The sequence below is a fragment of the Setaria italica genome, chromosome VII (genome assembly GCF_000263155.2).
Source record: "Setaria italica strain Yugu1 chromosome VII, Setaria_italica_v2.0, whole genome shotgun sequence".
Lineage (NCBI taxonomy): Eukaryota > Viridiplantae > Streptophyta > Magnoliopsida > Poales > Poaceae > Setaria > Setaria italica.
In genome coordinates this window covers 26,836,121-26,861,803 of record NC_028456.1, presented here as the reverse complement: position 1 = coordinate 26,861,803, position 25,683 = coordinate 26,836,121, and the positions used below count along the sequence as shown (strand labels likewise).

Here is a 25,683-nt window from a genome sequence, read left to right as displayed (position 1 = left end):
CAAATGCTAAGGCGACTCATCAGCATTCTTCCATCTCAATCCGGTTTTATCCATCTCAAAGAGTCAAAGTGCATCCGGCTTCCTCCCTCCTCGTCGTATAAGCATATGATTGATGAAGTTGCTATCGGTGACCAAATCACCTACAACTAAAAGAGTAATGCTAGTTGAGCACCTCTCACAAGTTGAGGATTTCGCAGGTATCTCGCTGTCGACGGGCATATTACCTACTATTAATAAAAAAATAATGCTAACTCAATTAAATTTTAGAATAAATTAAAAAATATGAGCATCCGTAACTCATCAATAACTCGAAATCAGGTAGGTGGATTCCACCATAAGTAATTTTAATTTTACACTTTTATTTTTTGTCCTGATGCGGATGATAAATGACACTCAATTTTAGAAAGGCTGACAGCGGGATGCCGGCGCGGGAGGGCCAAGGAGCTCGGAGAGGCGCTCCGCGCCTTCATGGCCGACAGTGGGAGTTTGCGCAAGGATCTCGACGACTTCATTGTGTACATCACGACTCAGCGGTCGAGTGGTTCACTAAGATTTTTGATAGCAAAAAATAATTTCACAATGTACCGCACAGAAGTTCAAAAGATACTGTTTTCTGTTCACTTCGTGTCATTTGTATGCCGGAGCTGTTAACACATAGGCATTTGTGATTGGTGGTTTCGGACTGTTGGCGCTAAAGATCAGCCAATTGAATCTCAGCGTCGGACACATGATCCGGAAGAATCTGCTTAACTCCTGTTCGGGTAATCGCCCTGGTGCGGTTCGTGTGGCGTGCCAACCAATCTGACCTATTGATTGGTAAGGAAAGAAACGTGTCAGATCCCAGAGGTTGCGATCGACTGAGGTTCCGATCTCGAGGAAGCTTATCAGCAAATCGGCCGATTTGCTATAATAAGGAAATCGGCTATGGCGTAGCCGACCACTAGGTAACGTTTGTAAAGGAAACTACCAGAGTAAACTAGACAACGCTACAGTAGCAACACTTGAAACAGATCTAATCGGCTATGCGAAAGTGATAGATAAGCGATAAAGATAAATAAGCCGAAAGCTCTAATTCCAAGCTGGATAACTAGTGATAAAACTATAACAGAGGGTAAAACCTAGAATTCTAGTAAATATCGATAACTGATGAATAAATCTAAACGAAACGACAGCGATGCGCCCGAAGTCAAAGCTTAGATGTTACTCGATAAACGAAACTTACTGAATCGACCAGAGATCAAGTCGATGCAGTCCTGCCAACCCGTACGAACTCGTGAAAGGAAGAAAAGTATTGGCGAAGTCGCCGACTTGAAAGTAAAGTACTAGGAAATAGTAGATTGTTGTATTGATTTGATGTTGTGTTTACAGATCTCTAAAGATGGCTATTTATAGCCTGTTACAACCAACCTCTTTAACCGACTAGGACTCTATCTCTAATTTTAAACGAAAACGAATATTTACAAGCATAACTCGTATCGGAGTTGGTCGTCACGCTCCTGTGGGCCAATCCCCCTTTGTTTTCTCTTTGTAATCCACTTTAAGTCCATATTGGCCCAATTGCCCCAGCCTCTTAATCGGCCGATTTCTACCAACTCCATCCGCCAAAACACTGCAGCGCCAATCGGCCGATCTCCAACTGTAGCACCAATCGGCCGATTCCTAATCGTGACCTTTTCATCTCGCCGCATCAGCTGATCCTTTCCTTTCTTGACGCCGATTCCATACGTGTCAAAATCTGACGTCAACACGGACAAATCCCAAGGCGACTCGTCAGCACTCTTCCTTCTCAACCCCTTTTTTCCATCTCGATCAAAGAGTCAAAGTGTGTCTGGTTTCCTCCCTCCTCGTCGATCACAGTACCACTGTAAGCATCTCCGAGACATCGATGAAGTTGCTACCAGCGAGCACATTGGTTGTAGAATAATGCTAGTTGAGCACCATGAAAGTTGAGGACTTCACATGTACCTCGCTGCCGACAGTCGCCTACCACTAATAAAAGAATAATGCTAATTAAATTTTAGAATAAATCTAAAAGTATATAAGCATCCATACATCATCGATGTCTCGAAATCAGGTGGATAGATTCCACAAGTAATCTTATCGGCTGAGCTACGTTTATTTCGCTTCTACTTTCTTCCCGATACGGATGATAAACGAGTAAACGATACTCGATTTTAGAAAGGCTGAGCACTTGATTATTTCCTTCATACGCCGTACTGCCTATATTGTTGAAGTTGATTCTTTTTTAAGTTCTCCCTCGTCTCATGTTGTGAAACTTGGTACGATGTTGCGATTCCCCTTTTATGCATGAAGTTTTCCACTATTAAACAGGGTATGTCAAATTGGCAAATGGCTCGCATTTGAATGGCGACCATCCCAAGAGAAAATCGATTCCCTTTTCTATGGTCTGTTTGTTTCAGCTTTTCTGAGTAGCAATTCTTTAGAAATCTAGCTATCTTGAAAAGCTGATGTCCACAGAATCTGTTGATAAGAGAAGTATAGTGTTTGGCAACCTGATTTTTTTCAGGGATAGGGAGCTCGACAGCAGTGTGGTGCTCGGCGGCTGACAGCGGCGGAGAGAAGAGGCAGAGAGTGGATGAGCGAGGGGACCGATGCGGATCTGTGGGTGCGAATGTGATCCCGGTAGAGGGAACTCCGTTACCGCGACGCTCTGCAGAGGGAGCTCGACATGCTAGCGCGCGAGCCGTGCTCGCGCCGGCGCGGAGGGGCTGGCGGCGGGGCGAGGAGGGGCCGGTGGCAGGGCGCGGATCGGCCTAGCGGAGCAGCTTGAAGGCCCCCTCGGCGGCGGCGCAGGAACATGCCTTGTCCGGGTGGACGAGGAGGGACAGCCACCGGTACTGCTTCTTGACGGTGTCCTTTGTGGTGGCTGCGCCGAGGCGGATGCCAAGGACCGCGCGCCACCTGCCCCACGTGACGGTGTGGACCTCGTACGCGGCGAGCGCGTTGGCGATGCCGGGAGCGATGGGTAGAGGCGCTTGGCTCGGCCGGCCTCGTAGCACGCGCTGCGGATGTTGCCGGTGAGGAAGAGCTCCTCCCGGCAGCAGGGCGCGGAGGGGCCGGTGGCGGATGGTGCGGAGGACGAGTGGGGGTGCTGCCGTGCTGGAATCGACGGGATTTTCCCGCAAGTGGCCCTCTGGCCGATTCTCAGGTCACGTTATACTTCCACTCGGGAGAAAATCTGATTGTTGTGGAATCGAACGAGAATCGTGGCGTTTGGGAGGGATTGTTCGATGTTTTTCACTAGAATCCGCCCGGAATCCTGAACAAATAGGGCCCTAATCCTCCCTCAAGGGATCTTCAACGATGTCCGACATCCCTCGGTAATGTCGTTACAATTTGTTCAAAAGATTTTTTTGAACGAACATTTGTTCAAAAGATTTAACACTGTGTCCTCACCATTTCCTACTGTCCTCTTTCTTCCTTATGATCGATCATTTGCCTTCAGCTTGAGGGGCCTGTGTGCCGTTCAGCTGGAGCTCACTTTTATTTACTTTTCAGTAGCTTCAATCCGGTTTGTGTAATCTCAACCTGAAACTTTGTAATTTCGTTACTTCTGGTAATGAAATCCGGGCAAACCCCTTAGTGGAAAAAAAAAAGATTGATCATTTGCAGCCCCATTCCCATCGATGGCTCTGCTGTCCGTGGCACTTGGGCATATCCTAATTACATCCCCGCGCACTAGTGGGCCTTGTCATAAAAGGTGATGGTCCGGAGTAAAAATTCAAGTTCAAAAGGATGGTGAGAAAAATGAATTCAAATATATTTTAGGCATATTTAGTTCTTTGGCCTGTCAAACCTTTTTGGATAGTGACGATCCTGCTCAGCAAAATACTACGGATATACTTTCTGCGTTCCAAATTGTAGGTCATTTTGATTTTTTAGGTTTGTAGATGTATAATAATATCTGTGCACCTAGAAAATTAAAATAATCTAGAATTTGGAATAGAGGAAGTATCATGCAGAAAGGACATTGGACAACAGCATAAATGAGAAGCATCCGGCTCCAAGTGGTTTTTTTGGACCATTCTCTTGTTTGTATGCGTGGGCACCGGTTAAAAATTTGTTCTCGACGTCGACGGCTTGACCGTCAATTGTGAAAGAAGCAGGGAACTATGCCTGCTTATCTTGGCTGACCATAGGTTGCATGAACAACTCCAGATAGATTACAAGTCCTAGTTGGTTAGAGTTCGATTTCATTGTGTAGAGATACATCTTGTAGATAAACTAAACCATCTGTCCTATCTATAATGGAACTAGAATCTAGAACCAACCCTATGCTTTCGGTTACAGCCGAAGGTTACAAGATTATATCTCTAACAAATTGTACTCCAAAAGGTGAAGCGTTTGCTGTCATTCACACTCTGTCTTTGTGAGTTATGACCATACCTTATACCTTCCTCATCGCTTCCTCTGGTTTACTGCAAACAAGATGACGCCCCAGTGCTACTTGCGTTTCAGTCAAAAGTCAGAACAAGTGAACAACCGTTCAGAATATGAATGTCGAATGTGTTGTTTTGCAATTGGCCAAGATAGTCGCGTGCTTGAAATCTTTTAGACTTTTGGTAGATGTCGTAACCGCAGGGGAATCTTCCGTCATGGCCGACTTGGTGCCCACTTGCGTTGATGAATGGCTCACTGCCGGACGCTGCATTACATATACCCTGCGACTCTTCAGCCCATCTGCACTCCAGAGCAAAACACGACACAAACAATGGTAGCGAAAGGGAGCGGGATGGAGTCGGTCGCCGTGGTGGCCGTGCCGTTCCCGGCGCAGGGCCACCTGAACCAGCTCCTGCACCTGTCGCTGCGGCTCGCGGCGCGGGGCCTGCCCGTGCACTACGCGGCGCCCGCGGCGCAGGCCCGCCAGGCCCGCGCGCGCGTGCACGGCTGGGACGAGGCCGCCCTCGGCTCCGTCGAGTTCCACGAGCTCGGAATCCCCGAGTACGTCTGCTCACCGCCGGACCCCACCGCGCCCTCGCCGTTCCCCACGCACCTCATGCCCCTGTTCGAGGCCTACACCGCCGGCGCGCGCGCCCCGCTCGCGGCGCTCCTCGCCAGGCTCTCCGCCTCCCACCGCCGCGTCGTCGTCGTGCACGACCGGATCAACGGGTACGCCGCCGAGGAGGCCGCGCGGCTGCCCAACGGCGAGGCGTTCGGGCTGCACTGCCTGGCCGCGTCGACGCTCGCCGGCAAGATGGAGGCCGGGCTCCCGGTCCTGCGTGAGCGTGGCCTGGTTTTCCTCGCCACCGACGCGTGCGCATCGAAGGAGTTCGTGGAGTACGTCGTCAAGCGCGCGAGGCCGTCGAAAGAGATCTCGCCTGGCGCGGGCATCCTCATGAATACATGTCGCGCGCTCGAGGGCGAGTTCATCGACGTCGTTGCTGACCACCTGGCCGCCGACGGCAAGAAGTGTTTTGCCATCGGGCCCTTAAATCCATTGCTCCACACGGACGCGCAAGAGCAGAGCAAGCCGCGGCACGAGTGGCTGGATTGGCTGAACAAACAGCCGCCAGCGTCGGTACTCTACGTGTCGTTCGGCACAACGTCGACGCTGCGGACGGAACAAATCGCTGAGCTTGCAGCAGCGCTGCGCGACAGCAACCAGCGGTTCATCTGGGTGCTGCGCGACGCAGACCGCGGCCATGAATTCACGGGCCACGACGAGAGCCAGAGCAGACACGCCGAGCTGCTCCCCGAGTTCACGAAGCAGACCGAAGGGAGGGGCCGGGTGATCACAGGGTGGGCGCCGCAGCTGGAGATCCTGGCGCACTGTGCCACTGCGGCGTTTATGAGCCACTGCGGCTGGAACTCGACGGTAGAGAGCCTGAGCCACGGGAAGCCTATCCTGGCGTGGCCCATGCACGGGGACCAGCCGTGGGACGCGGAGCTGGTGTGCAAGTACCTCAAAGCGGGTATCCTCGTGCGCCCTTGGGAGAAGCACGGTGAGGTGATTCCGGCGGAGGCCATTAGAGAAGTCATCGTGACTGCCATGGTTTCTGAAGGAGGAATGGCAGTGCAGCAGCGAGCAAAGGTGCTCGGAGAGGCCGTCCGTGCTTCCCTTGCCGACGGCGGTTCATCGCGGAAAGACTTGGAAGATTTCATTGCCCATATCACGGAGTAATCATTTAGTTTGATTGGAATTGAAGTTTATCGAGCACTTTCAAACTTGTGCTCACTTTTGCTCTTGGGCGGGCGATTCATGTAGCAACAGGAGCATCTGCTCTATTTTTTCATATAAAATGGCAAATCATCACAGAAAGTGGAATTTTCAGAGGAAAAACAGCTGACACTGCGTCTCGTCTATCTTCGCCCCGGTCTAGACCTAAAAACCCACAATAGGCCCGGCCTGAACCCACCCATACAAGCTGAAAAAACAAGCATATTTATGGAGCGATAGCTAGCCCTTTCGAAGCCCAAAAAGGCCTTGCGCGGCCTCAAAGATAAGATCGAAGAAAAATGGAACGCATTGGCTAGGCGAGCAAGCGGCTCTCCCTTTCAGATCCTAGAAAACATCTGAGAAAAAACGAAGAAGAGTAAACCAATTATTTTCACTAAAAATTGGCTAGAAGACCCGGCCCAGTTCAGGAATCAGGACTCAAAATTACTCAGTGAATTTAGAAATATTTCAGGACTAGAGTAAAACCATCTTTTTTATGGAATGTCAAAATGCTTAGGTCATCAATTCATGCTTTCATCGTGCTTTCTAAAGGAAATCATGCACTCACCCTCCTACTCTCGATATGTTCTTTGAGTAAAATACACCATTAGTCCTTAAACTGGCAGGGAGTGTCGCCTAGAGGTGTGTTTGCTTTGCGTCCAGAATGTGCCACACCGCAACTTCGCGCGCCGTGCCACGCCACGCCACATCTTAGGGTGTGTTTGGTTTGGAGACGAGATGGGATGGGTTGGTCCTATCCCAATTTTTTGGGATGGGATCGTCCCGACTCGTGTTTGGTTGAGAAGGATGAGTTCATCACTATTTTTTAATTTGGTTGGAGGTACTAAAGTAGATGGGACGACCACCATTTTCAACTTCTGTTAGCTACCGTCAGCGGACCCCACCTGTCATTGTCACGAGTACATCTTCTTTCTCCGTGTGATAGTAGCCAGCCAGGGGAGCTCCGGCCCCGCCGGTTGCCGGCCTCAGACCCCGGCCGCGCCGCCTGATGACCTGCCCCGTCAGCCTTGTGCCCCGACCGCGCCGCCTAGGGACCCAGCCGCGCCGGCCTCGTGGCCCGGCCCCGGAGCTCGTCGTCCTGCGATCGGCGGGAGCTCGCTGCGCCGCGCGGGGAGGTTGCCACGCCGGCCCTTGGCACCAACCGTGCTGCCTAGGGAGCACACCACTCATGGAGCTCCGGCCCCGCCGATCGCTGGCCTCGAACCCCAGCCGCGCCACCCGAGTACCTGCCCCCACCGGCCTTGTGCCCCGGTCGAGCCGCTTGGGGACCCAACCGCACCGGCCTCCCTGGCCCCGGAGCTCGTCGTCCCGCGACCGGCGGCGAAGCTCCCGCTCGCCCGGCCGGCAGCGCAGCGGCCGCCCGAGCTCGTCACCCACAACGGAGAGGCACGACGTCGAAGCGGGATGACCCCATCCGCTCGATTTGGAGGGACGGGGTTATCCTGCATATTAGAGGAATATTCCTATAAGGGGATGACCCTATCCCACTAAACTTCCATCCAAACACTCCTAAAATTAAGACCATCCCGCTCCGTCCCGTCCCGTACTTGGAACCAAACGTACCCTTAGATGATGTTTGAATGATGCACGCAGATTTGGCGTCCTGAACTCACAAAGCACTTTCTTCGTTGATTTTCTGACAGAATCTCGCCAAAAGCTTGGCGGACGATTTGCCCGCCAAACCTACGGCGCGGTTATCACAGTTGTGTCGCGTGAACGGCGCGGCCGGCAGGAAAAAAAAAAGGGTGCAAACCGCGCCTGGTGCAGCCCTGCCCTCGATTCGTGCCGCGCGTCAGTCTATGGGATCCAACGCTCCCGTGGCCGCAGCTCCAGGCGTAAGCGCGCACGGCGAGGACTTGGCTCTAGGGGGCGTGTCCTCGGCTGTCGGCTCCATTTGTATTCCCCGTCCGCCCACCGCATGCATCGGGCATCGATAGGCCGCTGCCACCGTCGCCTACTCGCCTCAGTTTACGTGTGCAACGTCCATCGTGTTTATATCATTCGTCACTCGATTCGACGCGACCGGCGTCGGCAGTACGGCAGTGGGCACGTCAAGGGCGAGGCCCTGAAGGCTGGTTGCAGGCTGCTGATTGTTGAGTGAAGTTTTTTTTTTTTTTGGAAAGATAGATTGTTGAATGAAGTTCCAATGCAGTTTTCTAGTTTGATTGTTAATTGTAAGTTTTTTTATTTATAACAAGACTGATACTCGAGATAATCTGTAATCTATAAATCTTCAGTGTTTGTACTGTTCGTCTTTTAACCATGTTTTGATTATTGATCACCAAGCAGTCATGTGTGCTGCTTGCATCTTGATAGGTCAAAAGGGAAAACCAGTATGTATGGCAGCATGATACTAGTGTTGCATTTTCTGTCCTTTTACTGAATCCTTTTCCAACAGGTCACGAAATTTAAAAATTTGGGATTGGATGTCTGCGTTCTGTTGAAAGCACGACGGCTGCTAGGGCTAGAAACGGACTGATGTTTCAGACGCCAGCGAAGGCGTTGTCAATCGGCCGGGAGCTGGGGCCGTGGGAACGTCGGATTCTACAGGTTGACGCGTGGCGCGAATGGAGGGCGGGCTGCACCAGGCGCGGTTTGCATTGCAGCCGGGCTGCACCAGACACTACCCTCCGCAGGCCGCAGCCTTGCACCGAGCCTATATAGAACGCCGTTCCGCCATCCGCCCGCGCCTGCACAGGCAGCGACGACACGGCTACGGGATCACGCTCACTCGGTCAGTCGGGCACGCGGTGGCAACAGAAGCCGTCGATGGAGTCGGTCGCCGTCGTGGCCGTCCCGTTCCCGGCGCAGGGCCACCTGAACCAGCTGCTCCACCTTTCGCTGCACCTCGCCACGCGCGGGCTGCCCGTGCACTTCGCGGCGCCCGCGGAGCACGTCCGCCAGGCCAAAGCGCGCGTGCACGGCTGGGGCGACGACGCACTCCGCCGCGTCGATTTCCACGAGCTCGCCATCTCCGAGTACGCCTCGCCGCCGCCCGACCCCGCCGCTGTCTCGCCGTACCCCTCCCACCTCATGCCCCTGCTGGAGGCGTTCATCGCCGACGCGCCCGCCGCGCTCGCGGCGCTCCTCCGCGGGGTCTCCGCCTCCCACCGCCGCGTCGTCGTCGTGTACGACAGCGCCAACGCCTTCGCCGCGGAGGAGGCCGCGCGGCTGCACAACGGCGAAGGGTTCGCGTTCCACTGCACCGCGGCGTCGGCGTTCGTCGGGCGGATGGACGGCGGGGCCCAGCTGCTGCGAGATGTGCACGGCCTCGATGACCTGCCAGTCCACGCCTTCGTGACGGAGGAGTTCCTCGAGTTCATCGGCAAACGGGCGAGGGTCGCGCAGACAATTCCATCCAGCGCCGGCATCCTCATGAACACGTCCCGCGCGCTCGAGGGTGAGTTCATCGACTTTGTCGCCGAGCGGCTGACCGCCGGTGGCAAGAAGGTCTTCTCTATCGGCCCGTTAAACCCGATGCTTGACGCGAGTGCGCTCGAGCAGGGCACAGCACGCCACGAGTGCCTCTGCTGGCTCGACAGGCAGCCGGTCGCATCAGTGCTCTATGTGTCGTTCGGCTCGATGTCCTCGCTGCGCGGCGAGCAAATAGAAGAGCTTGCCGCGGCGCTACACGGAAGCAAGCAGCGATTCATCTGGGTCTTACGCGACGCCGACCGCGGCAACTTATTCACGGACTCCGGCGAGAACCGGCACACCAAGTTCCAGACCAAGTTCACCAAAGAAATTGAGGGAACAGGGCTGGTGATCATCGAGTGGGCGCCGCAACTGGAGATCCTGGCGCACCCTTCCACCGCGGCGTTTATGAGCCACTGTGGCTGGAACTCGATTATGGAGAGCATGAGCCACGGGAAGCCTATACTGGCGTGGCCCATGCACTCAGATCAGCCATGGGTCGCGGAGCTGGTGTGCAAGTACCTCAAGGCCGGCTTCCTACTGAGGCCATGTGACAAGCATGCCGAGGTGATTCCGGCGACAACCATACAGCAGGTGATCGAGAAGATGATGGTCTCTGAGGAAGGACTCGCTATGCGGCAGCGTGCAATGGCGCTCGGCGAGGCCGTCCGCACGTCTGTGGCTGTGGGCGGTTCATCCCAAAACGACATCGAGGACTTCATTGCTCACATCACAAGGTGAAGTAAGAATGCAAGATGGAGACCGCCTTTAGTTGTTTTTTTTTTCTCAATCGTAATTGTTTTTCCAAATCAAAAGAAGAGTGCTCCATACGAAGTGTAACGGAAATGCTCCATACTATACATAGCTTGTACTATGTTACTATATACCTAAATATATGCTATGTGTAGATACATAGTAAAAGTTATGTATCTAGAAAAACTAAAATGAATAGTATTTTGAAATTGAGGGAGTAGTATGTAACTGAAAAAATGAATAGTACACCAGTACACCACTTGTCTGCAAGGATAGGGCAGCGGCAACGCCACAAACTGATGACAGCCTGTTCGCTTCAGCTTATTCAGCCGGCTTATCAGCCATCAAACAGTATTTTCCTCTCACAACAAATCAGCCGTTTCAGCTTTTCAGCCGGCTTATAAGCTGAAGCGAACAGGCCCCTAGTGTGAACAGCAGTGCCGATCATCATTCAGACAATAGGATTGAGATTGGGTGCAGTCACTACTTCAACTGCAAGTTAGCGGCTGCACGTGACGCCATCCGTCCATTTTCGGCGCGAAATAATTAGGCAAGAGTGAAGACATCACATCATAGAGTTATGATTATGAGTGGTGCTGAATTGCTGATCATCACTAGTCCAAGCTCCAGCCCTTTCCAAACTGTAAGTTATTTTAGTTTTATTCAATATCCAATTTTATTAGCTTTGATCGAATCTATAAAAATATCTTTAACATCAACCTTATTTCACTAAATAGGTCGTGGAATATATCTTGATAGTGCATTTATTTGATATTGCGGATGTTAATTTGTTTTTTCATAAATTTGATCAAAGTTAGACAAGTTTAACTTAACACAAAACTAAAATAACCTATTATTTGGATTTGTGAAGTCTTTGTTGAAGGGATAAAATAATTTAAAATTATAAAAAATTATCGATGTCATTTGCCCAACCATAATTTTCATTACAAACATCAAAATTATTCAAAATATAAAAAAAATAGAACAACAAAATCATAGCTCTATTCTATAAGTTTGAGGGTGTAAAAAAGCCAGACCACTACTTAGTACTTACATACGATACATTCTCACTATGAAACTTACTTTTCATTCAGCACAGCACGAGTTCCTCAGGCTCAATCAACGAGCAGACGATCACATTAACAGCCTACGTGTGACGCGTCATTGGCTTGACGACCTTACCGTGCAGTAACTAATCAAAGAATTTGCCGGGGGCGCTAGCAAGTAGAGGTTCAGCTTGGTCCTATGCGATGCCGACCGCAACAACGTATTTGCACACCCAGGGAGAGCTAGAATGCCAAGGGATGTAGCTAAAAGAGTCAGTGGAGGGCATATATCCCCACTCAGATTTTATATGTCAGCACTGCATCACCGCAGCCTTGCAGCGAGGCTACATATAGCTCCTCGATCATTCTGCCATCCTACCGCTGCATTTGGGAGTGACAAGGGGACACGGGCAGCCCGGCGCACAGTGGCAACAGAAGGCGCCGCAGCCCATCCCCACGACCCCACCCGATGGAGTCGGTCGCCGTCGTGGCCGTCCCGTTCCCGGCGCAGGGCCACCTGAACCAGCTGCTCCACCTGTCGCTGCACCTCGCCACGCGCGGGCTGCCCGTGCACTTCGCGGCGCCCGCGGAGCACGTCCGCCAGGCCAGAGCGCGCGTGCACGGCTGGGGCGACGCCGCGCTCCGCCGCGTCGAGTTCCACGAGCTCGCCATCTCCGAGTACGCCTCGCCGCCGCCCGACCCCGCCGCCAGCTCGCCGTACCCCTCTTACCTCCTGCCCCTGTGGCAGGCGGTCGTCGCCGACACGCCGGCCGCGCTCGCGACGCTCCTCCGCGGGGTGTCCGCCTCCCACCGCCCCGTCGTCGTCTTGTACGACATCATCAACGCCTTCGCCGCGGAGGAGGCCGCGCGGCTGCCCAACGGCGAGGGGTTCGCCTTCCACTGCACCGCCGCGTCGATACTCGTCAGGGGGCTGGATGAAGGGCTACAGCTGCTGACTAATGGGCACGGCCTCGACGACCTCCCAGTCCAAGCCTTCGTCACCGGGAGCACCTGGAGTTCATCGGCAAGCGGGCGAGAAGCCACCAAACGATCCCGTCCAGCGCCGGCATCATCATGAACACGTCCCGCGCGCTCGAGGGTGAGTTCATCGACTTTGTGGCCGAGTACCTCGCCGGCGGCGGCAAGAAGGTCTTCTGGATCGGCCCGTTAAACCCGGTGCTAGATGCGAGTGCGCCCGAGCAGGTCACGAAACGGCACAAGTGCCTCGACTGGCTCGACAAGCAGCCGGCCGCATCCGTGCTCTACGTGTCGTTCGGCTCTGTGTCCTCGCTGCGCGGCAGCAAGCAACGGTTCATCTGGGTTCTGCGCGACGCCGACCGCGGCAACGTGTTCACGGACTCTGATGAGAGGCGGCACACCAAGTTCCTGCCCGTGTTCACGAAACAGACGGAGGGAAGGATTGCTAGTCACCGAGTGGGCGCCGCAGCTGGAGATCCTAGCCCACCCCGCCACGGCAGCGTTCCTGAGCCACTGTGGTTGGAACTCGACCATGGAGAGCTTGAGCTACGGGAAGCCCATCCTGGCGTGGCCCATGCACTCCGACCAGCCATGGGATGCCGAGCTGGTGTGCAAGTACCTCAAGGCCGGCTTCCTGGTGAGGCCATGCGAGAAGCACGCTGAGGTGGTTCCGGCGGCGACCATACAGCAAGCGATCGAGAAGATGATGCTATCCGATGAAGGGCTCGCGGCGCGGCAGCGTGCAATGGCGCTCGGCGAGGCCATCCGCGCGTCCGCAGCTATGAGTGGATCATCCCATAAGGACCTTGGGGATTTCATTGCTCACATCACAAGGTGATCTAAAGAATGCATGAATGGAAACCATCTTGAGTTCTTGTTTCAATTTAAGTTACAATCGTATTTTTTCTCAAAAGAAAGAGAGTAATTTGTCTACGTGGCATCGAAAAAGGGTCGTACTACCTCCATATCAAAATATTTGTCGATGTTAACTTTTTCTTGCAACATTTGATTATTCGTCTTATTCAAAACTTTATTGCAAATGTAGGAAAAGATAAGTCATGCTTAAAATATCTATTATGATGGTAAAATAAGCCACAAACAAAATAAATGTTACTTATATAATTTTTCAAATAACGTCTTGATAAAAAATCAACAACGACAAATATTTTGATATGGACGGAGTACGTGGTATCAAACAAATTTGATTTCAATGTTTCAAATTCAAACAAGCAACTGCTACTGCACGCGTGCGAGGGTCCCCCGACAAAAGTGTCAATCCTGAAGGGTGGAATTAATTAGGCAATAGTCCAACGATAATGCAATAGTTAAGCATTGATGCTGCAACTATTGTTTCTGTATGTTTCACAGTGAATATTGATGAAACATAGTGTTCATGCTGCGGCGGGAATTTTCTATCCCAGAGTCGAACGACGTAGTCATTTTTACACATTATTTTTCATGTTGCAAACAGCAAGCGTTGATGTTGCACTAGGTAATTTTTAATGTTTCGTCGGAGCGTCTGATGAAAAATTTACTGTCTGGGCGGAAGGACCTTTTGACTCTGTACCCTTGATTCCACTATGATTATTGATCAATAGTAGAAGAACTCCTTCATAGAAATAGGAGACAAAATTTACATGGACATAGTAAGTCTCGCTTGGGCTGCTTAACGGTAGTCTTTACATTTTCTCTTTCGCTAGTAGTATGGGGGAGGAGTGGACTCTAGGGATACTACCAATTGATTGAGTAGTCGAATTGTAGTATCATCTCTTTTCTTTAATTTGTCATTTTGCATTAAAAAGTTTGCCAAACTTTTTTTATCTCTTTATTTAGTTTTGTTTCACTCTTTGTTGACGCCAGATTTCGTCACCAGTAGAATCGGCGCCAAGAAGAAAGGAAATCGGAGAAGCACAGTTGGGAATCGGCCAAATGGTGCTATAGTGCGGAATCGGCTGGCGACTTTTGTCTCGCTTTAGGACGAATGCACCAGAGTCCCAATCGGTAATCTTTTGCCGATGAGAAATCGGCCGATTAGGAGGGTGGATTAATTGGGCCTGTATGGGCTTGGAAAGGGATGGAAGGATAAGGTGGAGGTCAGCCCACGAAGCGTGGAGTAACTAACCTAGCACGAATTGTGCTTGTAGATATTCGTTTTCTGTTTGAATTAGAGATAGGATTCTAGTCGGTTAAGAAGTTATCTGTACGGGGCTATAAATAGCTACCTTTGTAAATCTGTAATCATCAACCAATCAATACAACAAGCTACTTTTTTCCTCGTATTTACTTTCAGGCGACTTCGCTACTACTTTTCTCTTTTCCACGAGTTCGTACGGGTTGGCAGGGCTGCATCATCTTGATCTCCGGCCGATTCTGTAAGTTCCGTTTATCGAGTAATATCTAAGCTTTAACTCCGGGCGTATCGCTGTTGTTTCGTTTAGATTTATTCACTAGTTATCGATATTTGCTAGATTCATAGGTTTTTACCTGTTTTTCTAGTTTTTTATCACCAGTTATCCAGCTAGGAATCGGTAGTATCGGATTTCTTTATTCTCTATCGTTAGATTCATCTATTGCCGATTAGATCTGTTCCTAGTGTTGTTATCATAAGCTTTGTACCGATCACTTCAGCAATTTCCTGTCTACAAGGCTATAAGGATCAGGCTGTCTTATAGCCGATTTCATTATCACAGTAAATCGGCCGATTCGCCGATAAACTCTCTCGATCGGAAACTTAGCCGATCGTAGTTTCTGGACCTGACACGTGTTCTTCCTTGCCAATCAACAGGTCAGATTGGCTGGCACGCCGCGCGAACCGCACCAGGGCATTCACCCGAACAGGAGCTAAGCAGATTCTCCCGGGTCGTGTGTCGGTTGCTAGGATTCAGTTGACCGATTTTTAGCACCAACACTCTTGTAAGAAACTCTTTTAAGAAAGTAAGAAAGAGTTGTTCTATTCTACTATGTTCTATTCCAGTATAATAGAAAGGGCAATTATAGTAATTCATAATTTCTATTTTACTAGAAGTGGCGAGTAGAAAGAAGTGAAGAGTAAATAGAAAGTTCTATACATAAGAAAATTAAACTTTCTTACACAAAGCTATTCACAACATATCACACATTTTCCATTTATACTATTTTCTTATTCTTAGAAATTTTTTTATGTTTTTTAATTTGAAAGATCTCGATTGAAGCATTTCACGCCATTTTTAAGCATCAAAGATTCATAGGTTTTTTCCTTTTACTTTTTTCTTTTACTATAGTCTATTCGCATATTATTTTTCTCCCCCTCCATGGATTATGTCAATGAAAAATTGTCTTCAATTTTTTTCGATTTTGACTTGATTGAAATTAAGTGGATGCAGTGGAAAAAGTAGTTGAATTAGACTACTATTTCAATATGCTAATCAATTCTATGCAGATTCAAGATAATATAATAGAGAGAATCTAAAGTGTGGTAGAAAAACCTATATGGAGTTCTTTCTACGACACTTTATGATTACAACTGGATCCTTTCAATTAAGACTTGAATTTTTATTTTCTTTAATAATTTTTCATTTCTTCAATGATTAATTGGAATTCCACTTAATCATTTTGGCTAGCTATTTTTACATAAATAATAAGTAAAAAGGCAGTAGGAACTAGAATGAACAATGCAGTAGGAATAAATGTGAGAATATTGACTTCCATAACCTCTTTTTTTCACAATAACTCGGGATGTAATCCCATAGAGAGGAAAATGGGGTATCCTGTAAATTTAAGGGGAGGACTTGCATTCTGATAATACTGAATCAACTCAATATTATGAATATTGCATCCATCAAATCAATTCATGGTTGATAGTGGAATAATATAACATAGCATAGGAAGATCCCTTATCCATACTAAGACCAAAATTCATTTTTTGATTGGATTCGAAACTCCCTCTACTCCATTTTTCATTCTTTTCTACTTTTGCTTTTCTATATGTATAACCCAAAATCTTTGTTATCTTATCCAATTTCCCTTCCTTTTTCTTATAGTTATACATATAATTATGTATGTATGTATTATATGACCCATAGAAAGTGGGTCACATTGACATCCAAATAAGCAGTAGAAGTAGAAATGAGATGGAGAAAAGAGGATTTTAAATAAAAAGGATCCAATATTTCAATTTAGGAAAAAGAGCATTTGCTTGGTTTTTAGTTTATTAGGTTACTATCAATATCTACTTTTTGGGGTCTAAAGATGAGAGCGGATCTATAAGGAGTCAGCAAATGGAGTAAGAATGAGGTAGATTCTTTCCAATTATTCATTGAACATACACAAACAAAGTTGGAACTAGAAAATAGAAGGGGTGTGGTTTAACCCCCAAAACAAAAAGGAACTAATTAGATAAAATTCATTCTCTAACAATAAACGAATGCGGTTTATGTATGGATTCCGGTAAAATACCGGCACTCTATTCCATAAGAGTCGAATAGTAAGTTAAGATGATGACGGTATCATCATAAAAATAGAGTAATACCCTAAATTATACTAATCCATGTATGATAGCCTTTCCTTATCAATCAGAAGTAGTGAAAAAAAATTCCTATGCATCTTTGTTTTTACTGAGAAATGCGAAACAAAAAAAGTGAAGTAAGGGTACGCCATAGATATTTAATGTTGCCCCCTGCTCCCCCCCTTTTCATCAAAAAATTCCATTAAAAAAAGGAAAGATGAATTTGTCCATTCATTGAACCCTAGTTCGGGACTAACGGGTCTCAAACCCGCAGCTTCCACTTTGATAGGGCGGTGCTCTCACCAATTGAACTACAATCCCTGCGGCGTGTATGGCATACCTATTCTTAAATAGAACCATAAGAAGATTCGATTTGTCTATTGTGCTCTAAGAAATACACAAATCATATACTACATACCCACATAGGATGTGTGTATAGTGAGAGTGGCATAACTAGTATGTTGCGATTTTTTATCCCTAAAAATAAATGATAATCTGCCTTTCCATAAGAAAAAACTCTTTTCTTTTTAAGATAAAGAATTGGAGAGATATGGATTAGGAAAAAATTTCCCCATTTCTCTTTATCCTTTATTTCTTTGGGTCAGACTTTTTTTTTCTTCCATACAAAATAATGGATTTAGTTCATATTCACAGAGCCCTAGATTTTTGGGCCAAGCTGGATTGAACCAGCGTAGAAATACCATCAACGAATTTACAGTTCGTCCTCATTAACCACTCGGGCATCAACCCAGGAAGAATTTTTTTCTAGGCATTTTGATAATCTATGATTAATCTCTTTTTATAATACTCCTTACCCCCAGGGGAAGTCAAATCCCGCTGCCTCCTTGAAAGAGAGATGTCTTGAACCACTAGACGATAGGGGCATCACTAGACGATACCGCCATATACAACCACTCGTCATTATACTATAATAATAGTATGAGCAGTTTTTTGGAATTGTCAATATACTCGAAGAGTGTAACTAGATCAAAGGAAAGAGTCTTTACTACTTTTATGTTATGCTTTCATAGGATTTTTTTAGTTGAAGGTTAGGCTAATTCACTGATCATCCCCTACTTTCTAAGGAAATTTATTTAAAGGGTATAGAATAAGAATAGATTAGGAGTCTAGATTAGTTCAGTACAGATATTGATTTGATTGCTCTAATAGGAAAAATAGTCCAATTTCATTTCCTTTTTGCAATTCAAACTCTGTGCTTCGTTTAGTGTTCAGACCAAAAATATCGGCATCTTGCACTAAACAAAGTCATAAAATTCATGAAAAATGGAGACATTTTCAAAAAAAATAAATGGATTTTGTAGAAAAATACTTTCTCGAATTCGAACCGATGACTTCCGTCTTACCAGAGCATTACTCTACCACTAAGTGAAAAGCCCTTTATAAGATTTGAACTGGTGACTTATGCCTTACCATGGCATTACTCTAGCATTGAGTTAAAAGGGCTTTTTATTCAATAATTAGCCACTTTCGTTTACTATTATGGGTCTACTGCATAATGTACATAATATATGTATATATTAATGTACATAATATATCTACAGATAGAGATATATGTAGAGTTTTTCTTTTATATATATCGAGATATAGAAGTTTATTTGTGTCAAGGTTCAAAATCTTGATAAAATCAAGAAAATAAGAAAATCTTTCATATTCTCTCTTACCCTTGCACAAAATAGAGGTATTTTATTATTATATAAATAAATACATATAACGTATAATAAAATATGTCAACAGAGTTGACACACTTAAAAATTATTATATATATCGGATACACTTGAAGAAGGTGGATAAGTTCATAGGTATGTAAACACGATCTTCGACAATTCACCAAAGCCCGAAAGTTCCATTTTTTTAAGAGGATAACAAATATGTATCAATTGTTGAATCGGATACAATGTTGAATCGGATACAACAATAGGCCAAAATGCCAAAGGGGCAATAAGAACTGCTATTAAAAAATGATAGACTTTGTTTTTTTTTATCTTTAGGCTATTCAGTTTTCACGTGCTCAGAATGTTATGCAGAATTAGGGACTTTTCCTTCTATTGGCCAATCTTATGATGAGAACTATCTCCATTTATATTTTATTTCCCCTAATTCTAATTGGGTGGGGTATAAAGGAATTTGCGCTCTTCATATACCCATATGGCTGGGTATTAATTTTCAGTGATATACTTCTTATTTGTTTTGGTGAGAGATTGAAACAATTTTTACCAGGCATCTTTTGAAAAAAAATTCGAGTTCAAAACTTTTTAATTTTTCTTAAAAAGTTTTGGGCAGATTTGTTGAAATTATTTTCAATAGGTACCCCTTGGAAATGGGGTCCTCGACTATTCTACAAGGATTTTAGTGGATTTGGAACAAACTATGTTGGAGTAAATTTTATTCTAAAAAGTTGGCAGTCGAATTTATACTGCATAGTAGAAAAATTATACGACTGCCTGCCCAACAAAAAAGAAAAATCATATCCTACATACCTAACTCCTCCTGGTTCAGGGTTTTCCATTTCCGAACACTAGAAAAAAGGAGGATTTAGAATTTCTAATCCTAGGGTGAAAAGGAAAGGAACATATACCCAATATGATTCTTAGGAGGAACTTTTGCTAATGGTCTTGGTCCTCTATGCTCTTTTTTATGTGCTCTTAGTTCGATTCATCTTCTTTGATTCTTTTAAACAAGAATTTAATAAACTAGAATTGAGTACAAAAGAAGAGAGAAAATTAGTAAATGGGGAGGATCCACTAACCAGAGACTTTCCGGATCCTCTTTCTGAAGAGTTTGAGGAGTCCTCATCAGAGTCCTCTGATGTAAATTTTCATCAGGTAAATCTATCAATTCCTATCCGCTTTTCTTTTTATTACTCTTTGTTTGTTGCTTCTCTCAAGTGATAGACGAAGTCTAGGATGAATTTTTTAAAGTCATCTCACTCCTTCCCTATGGCTCGTATTTCATGATAAGTGGAGGAAGAAAAGATCTTTCCCAATTTATTTGTTCAATTCTGAACAAAAAAGAAAAGGAAGAAAGGGATTTATGGGGACTGCCCCTTATATCTCTTAGTGTATATTGTAGGAATAATCAAACTATTCCTTATAGCAGTCTGACACATTTATGTCCTCACAAATAATGATCCTTGTAGTCATAACCGTATAATAGATCCTAATCGAAATGCATACATTTGGTTCATACACAATTGGCATGATAAGAAGAGATGTATTTTACAGATTAGAGAGGGGCTATCTAAATCCTAAAGTAAAGGCTCGCAATTGAAGTACTAACCACCCCCTGTCATGAACTTTCTCCGTTTGATTTGATAAGGTTGAATTAGCCTCCTTCTCGAATGGCTACCCTTGACAAAGGGTAGCATTGGTATCATAATCTATATGAAGCGGGTATAGTTTAGTGGTAAAAGTGTGATTCATTCTATTAATAATTGAATTTGAAATGATATACTTAAGGCATCCTTAAGTTTTTTTATATATTCATATTCTGATGAAAACTTTAGTTCTTATAAAGGGTTTAATCCTTTTCCTCTCAATAGCATATTGAGGAATAATATACATTCTCGAGATTAGTATCCAAAGACTAATTAAATTTGCAATCAAAATACAAATTCGATTATGAGTACAGAGTCACGAAGCAAAATTTTGCATTTAAGTATTCCGATTGAATAAATACTTTAGTGTATGTAGGTAGCATAAGATGTACGAAGTGTACGTAGTAAGATGTACCATAAGAACAATGTATGATAATTAGGAAGTCTTGATATTTCTTCGCGAAGTCCCTTCTTCAATCTTAGATTGAAAAAAGACTGCTCCTTAGGAACCTTTGGATACGAAGATTTCTAACATCTTAGTCTCGTAGTTTTAAATTCCCGAATCGAATCAATTTAAATTAATAAAAGAATAAGGAAACACTACCTCATCCCTATTGGTCGCCGTTTGGGCCACTGTCGACAAAACAAACCCTAGTTTGAGGATAGAACTATGGTATGGATTCTAAAAATCAAGTATCGTCAGACCTAGTTACTCTCGTGCCTCAACTTATAGAGGTAGGAATTTGTAGGATTTGATCAGTACTATAATTCTAAGTATTTTATTGATTAATCTTAAGTATTTTATTGATTAGGCGGCACCTAGATTTGAACTGGGGTAAAGGATTTGCAGTTCCCATCGGACGGGATAGTCCAATAGAAAACGTCACATCATCATTGGTCCAGTTGCATGCCACTAGATAGTTGTCGTGAAGTCGGATGAGAGTGATAAAAGGTATCGGTATCATTTGCTCAACCTTACCCTTTTTTTTCTTATTTAGAAACAAGAAGGCGTTAAACAAGAACACACCATCGTGAACAGCGGCAGCAATTGGGTGAGAGTTAAAATTGTTGGTAGTCTAATTGCATAGGTGGTGCCGACCATCACTAGTTTACATCGATCCAAAGAAAATTACTATTAGCAGTAGTAGATATTGATCTTGAAATTGCTTTTAAAGGGGTGCAAATGATCAGGAATGATTGAAAAGATTATCCGTATCATTTGCTCAACCCTATTTTTTATTTTAACTATAAGAAACATAAAGGCAGGCGAACTAAACATAGCTTAGCTGGTAAAATTTCTTATGGTTGGAACTTGACCACCACGGTTCGAGTCCTCAGCTCGGCACTGGTACTTGAATGTACGTGTACGCGAGCGCCTTCGTCTGTACTGTGTGATTCGCAAAAAAAAATAAAGTTAGAAAAATTAGAAACATTTAGAAAGTTCAAAAAAGAAAGATAGTTAGAACCATGATATATATATATATATATATATATATATATATATATATATATATATATAATGAAACAAGATCACAGAAAACTTAGTTCTGTCCCGTAAATTCGAGGGTCTAGCATAGCTTGATCATTTAAAGAAAAAAGAAAAAACAGAACAGGCAGGAGTTCTACCGTTCACATCTATTAAGTACTCATTAACAAAAGGGATCAGGTGCTAGTTTGATCATTTGTTACATATGACAAATTCATATTATGATGGTCCAGCCTTGTATTCTCAGTAATATTTATCTACCAGTCAGAAATTTCTAACACCATTTTCACGCTTATTGTACCGTCCAAGCAGCTTCGCGGAAACCAATGAAGGCCTGAGTGCCTGACGAAAATGCAATGCCGAAGAAGAACTGAGCGTGCACGTTCTGAGTGGGACTGCGAACTGGCGTTCCACCGAGCGAAAGAACTTCCACGCACCGCCGCAATCAGTCAAGTCATTTTACCGAGGAGGACGGGAGGCGCTGAACGGAGACCACTTGTCCGGCACGAGAAGAAAACGAACGGACTCTTCCACGACGCAGATACGTGAGGTTGTCTGTTAGTCCAGGGCGTGCTGCCTAGCTCGTTTCAGAAGAATTCAGATACGACACGGTGCTAGCTTATTGCTTAACCATTCATTCGAGGAGAAGGCAATCCAGACCCGGCCCTCCCCGTCTCCGTCTAGCTGGAGAAACTCCGATGTCCATGGAATCCGTCGCCGTCGTGGCGGTGCCGTTCCCGGCTCAGGGCCACCTGAACCAGCTCCTGCACCTGTCGCTGCAGCTCGCGGCGCTGGGCCTGCCCGTGCACTACGCGGCGCCGGCGGAGCACGTCCGGCAGGCCCGCGCCCGCGTGCACGGCTGGGGCGACGACGCCCTCCGCCGCGTCCGGTTCCACGACCTCGCCATCTCCGGGTACGTCTCGCCACGGCCCGACCCCGCCGCTGTATCGCCGTTCCCGTCCCACCTCATGCCCCTGTGGGAGGCCTTCACCGCCAGCGCGGCCGCCCCGGTCGCGGCGCTCCTCCGCGAGGCCTCCGCGTCCCACCGCCGCGTCGTGGTCCTGTACGACCCACTGAACGGCTTCGTCGCCGAGGAGGCCGCGCGGCTGCCCAACGGCGAGGCGTACGCCCTGCACTGCACCGCCGTGTCGTCCATCGTCGGGCGGATGGAAGATGGGAACGCGCTCGTGCGGGAGCGCGGGCTCGGGTTCCTCCCCCTCGACGAATACGTGACGGAGGAGTTCTTGGAGTACGCCATCAAACGGGCGAGGGCGGAGGAAGGGATCGCTTCACCAGCCGGCTTGCTCGCCAACTCGTGCCGCGCGCTCGAGGGCGAGTTCATCGATTTTCTCGCCGAGCAAATGGCGACCGGCGGCAAGAAGTTGTTCGCCATCGGCCCGTTGAACCCCCTGCTCGGCGCGAGCGCGCCCGAGCACAGCAGCAAAAGGCACCACGAATGCCTCGACTGGCTCGACGAACAGCCACCAGCATCCGTGCTCTACGTGTCGTTCGGCTCGATGTCCTCGCTGCCAAGGGAGCAAATCGTGGAGCTCGCCGCGGCGTTGCGCGGCAGCCACCAGCGGTTCATCTGGGTGCTGCGCGATGCCGACCGCGGCAACATATTCGCGGACAACGGCGAGACCCAGCACGCGAGGCTGCTTGCCGAGTTCACCAAGCAGACCGATGGGAGGGGCCTGGTGGTCACCGGCTGGGCGCCGCAGCTGGAGATCCTGGCGCACCCTGCCACGGCGGCCTTCATGAGTCACTGTGGTTGGAACTCAACCATGGAGAGCATGAGCTACGGGAAGCCCATCCTGGCGTGGCCCATGCACTCCGACCAGCCATGGGACGCGGAGCTTGTGTGCGAGTACCTCGGCGCCGGATTTCTGGTGAGGCCGTGCGAGAAGCAGACCAAGGTGACACCGGCGGCAACCATACAGCCGGTGATCGAGAGGATGATGGTCTCTGACGAAGGGCGCGCGGCGCGGCAGCGCGCAGCGGAGGTCGGCGAGGCCGTCCGCGCGTCCGCGGCTGCCGGGGGATCATCCCGAAAGGATTTCGAGGACTTCATTGCTCACATCACAAGGTGATGCCAGAATGCGCCCCGGTTGGGAAACGTCTTGTTTGTTTCAATTTGAATTCCCGCTGTGTTTGATTCTCCAAATCGAAAGGAGAGTGAATTGGATTTTCCTAGTTTGTAAACTAAGTTGATAGTATATTCCTGTCGATGCTTCCACGGTCCACGGATCCAAAGTGATGGCAATGGGTGGTGCAGGGAGACCGTTGATCGGTCGAGCGTGAAATATGCTGGATCGGCTTAACCCAAAGAGACGCAAAGAGGGTGCCGGTGGTTTCATTATTGGAAAACAATGTCAAGGTAGAATAAGCTCCATGAGTTATGACTTTAAGTCCTAGTTGCATACAATGAGAGACCTAATCTTATTACATGTGTACTTCTACATCCCCTCAATCTGAACATAACTTAGCCACTTGTAACATTCAGATTGCGACGAAACTCAACAAGCTGATGAATAGCCTGAGGTTTTGTAAAACTATCAGCAACCTGATCTTTAGACGAAATAATGTGCACATCCAACTGTTTGTGAGCAACTCTCTCTCTGACAAAGTGATAATCAACCTCAATATGCTTAGTGGCATTGGAGCCTTGTACTAGCCTCTGTGTTGGACCTTGAGACCGTTGCCTACTTCTTCGCTTACCAAGAAATAAGATTAGCACCAAGAAACACCGCAAAACCTCCGATAGATTTGCGATCATCAGAACAGCTGGCCTAATCAGCATCAGAGAAAGCACTAATGACATTCGAAGAGAACTTAACAAATCTCAATCCATAATTAACAGTCCACTAATATAGCGAAGAATCCGCTTAACTGCAGTATAATGAACCGAAGTTAGGCAGTTAAGATATTGACAAACTTTGTTCACAACAAATGCTATATCTGACCTTGTTAATGTCAAATATTGGAGACCACCCATCCTATACCTTGTTGAAGTATCAGCATCCAAGAGCTCGCCGACATCAAATGAGAGCTTATCTGAAAGTGCCATGGGAGTGAGAAAAGCCTTACAGCCGAGCAGACCAGCCTTATGAACCAACTCTTTGGCATACTTCGATTGAGTTAACAGTAATCCTTCATAATCAGGCAACACCTCAATCCCCAAGAAAATAATGCAAAGGGCCTAAGTCTTTGAGAGCAAAATCATCACGAAGCTTATGTAACAACCTTTGAACAGCCGAATCATAAGAGCTGACAACGATAATATCATCAACATAGACCAAGAAATATACAGTAACATCACCTTGGTGAAAAAAGAACAACGAAGTGTCTGCCTTGGATCCTTGAAAACCAAGCTGCAATAGTTTAGTACTAAGGTGAGAATACTACGCCCGTGATGCTTGTTTCAGCCGGTACAATGATCTAAAAAGCTTGCACACATAATCTGAAAATTCTTGACTTGCATACCCAGAGGGTTGCTTCATGTAAACATCCTCCTCCAAAACACCAAGCAAAAACGCGTTTTGAACATCTAGCTACCGTATACTCCATTGATTGGTGATAGCCAAAGATAATATAAACCTGATAGTAGCTGCTTTCACCACAGGACTAAATGTATCCTCATAATCCAAACCATACCTTTGTTTGAACCCTTTGGCAACAAGCCTAGCTTTGTAACGATCAACCGTGCCATCAGCTTTGTGTTTAACCTTAAACACCCACTTGCAATCAATAACATTCTGTCCAGGCTGAGGAACAAGATGCCAAGTACGATTCTTCATAAGAGCATCAAATTCTAGATTCATAGCAGCCTTCCAATTTGTAGAATTAAGAGCGTCACGAAAAGACCTTGGTTCTGTAGCTTCAATGATCAAGCCATAACGAATCATGCCATCAGTATACTGTTTAGGCTATCATATGTTGTCTTGGAGACGCGTCCTCGGTCTTCCAGGGGAGGACACAATCGGTCCATGA

At 46.9% G+C, this 25,683-nt stretch overlaps 3 protein-coding genes and 1 pseudogene across 3 annotated transcripts; all 4 read left to right on the top strand.

Annotated features, from left to right (window-relative positions):
• The first annotated feature begins 4,720 nt into the window (after positions 1-4,720).
• LOC111257853 (putative cis-zeatin O-glucosyltransferase) lies at positions 4,721-6,301 on the top strand. The gene has a single exon (XM_022828050.1). It carries the CDS (start codon positions 4,733-4,735, stop codon positions 6,140-6,142), a length of 1,410 nt encoding a protein of 469 aa, XP_022683785.1. The 5' UTR covers positions 4,721-4,732; the 3' UTR covers positions 6,143-6,301.
• A 2,667-nt stretch (positions 6,302-8,968) lies between these two features.
• LOC101764819 (putative cis-zeatin O-glucosyltransferase) lies at positions 8,969-10,354 on the top strand. The gene has a single exon (XM_012847628.2). It carries the CDS (start codon positions 8,969-8,971, stop codon positions 10,352-10,354), a length of 1,386 nt encoding a protein of 461 aa, XP_012703082.1.
• Positions 10,355-11,881: 1,527 nt separating this feature from the next.
• Positions 11,882-13,228, top strand: LOC101778465 (annotated as a pseudogene).
• A 9,003-nt stretch (positions 13,229-22,231) lies between these two features.
• Positions 22,232-24,130, top strand: LOC101777646 (putative cis-zeatin O-glucosyltransferase). The gene has a single exon (XM_022828742.1). The coding sequence runs from the start codon at positions 22,392-22,394 to the stop codon at positions 23,781-23,783; it is 1,392 nt and encodes a 463-aa protein (XP_022684477.1). The 5' UTR covers positions 22,232-22,391; the 3' UTR covers positions 23,784-24,130.
• Positions 24,131-25,683: the final 1,553 nt, after the last annotated feature.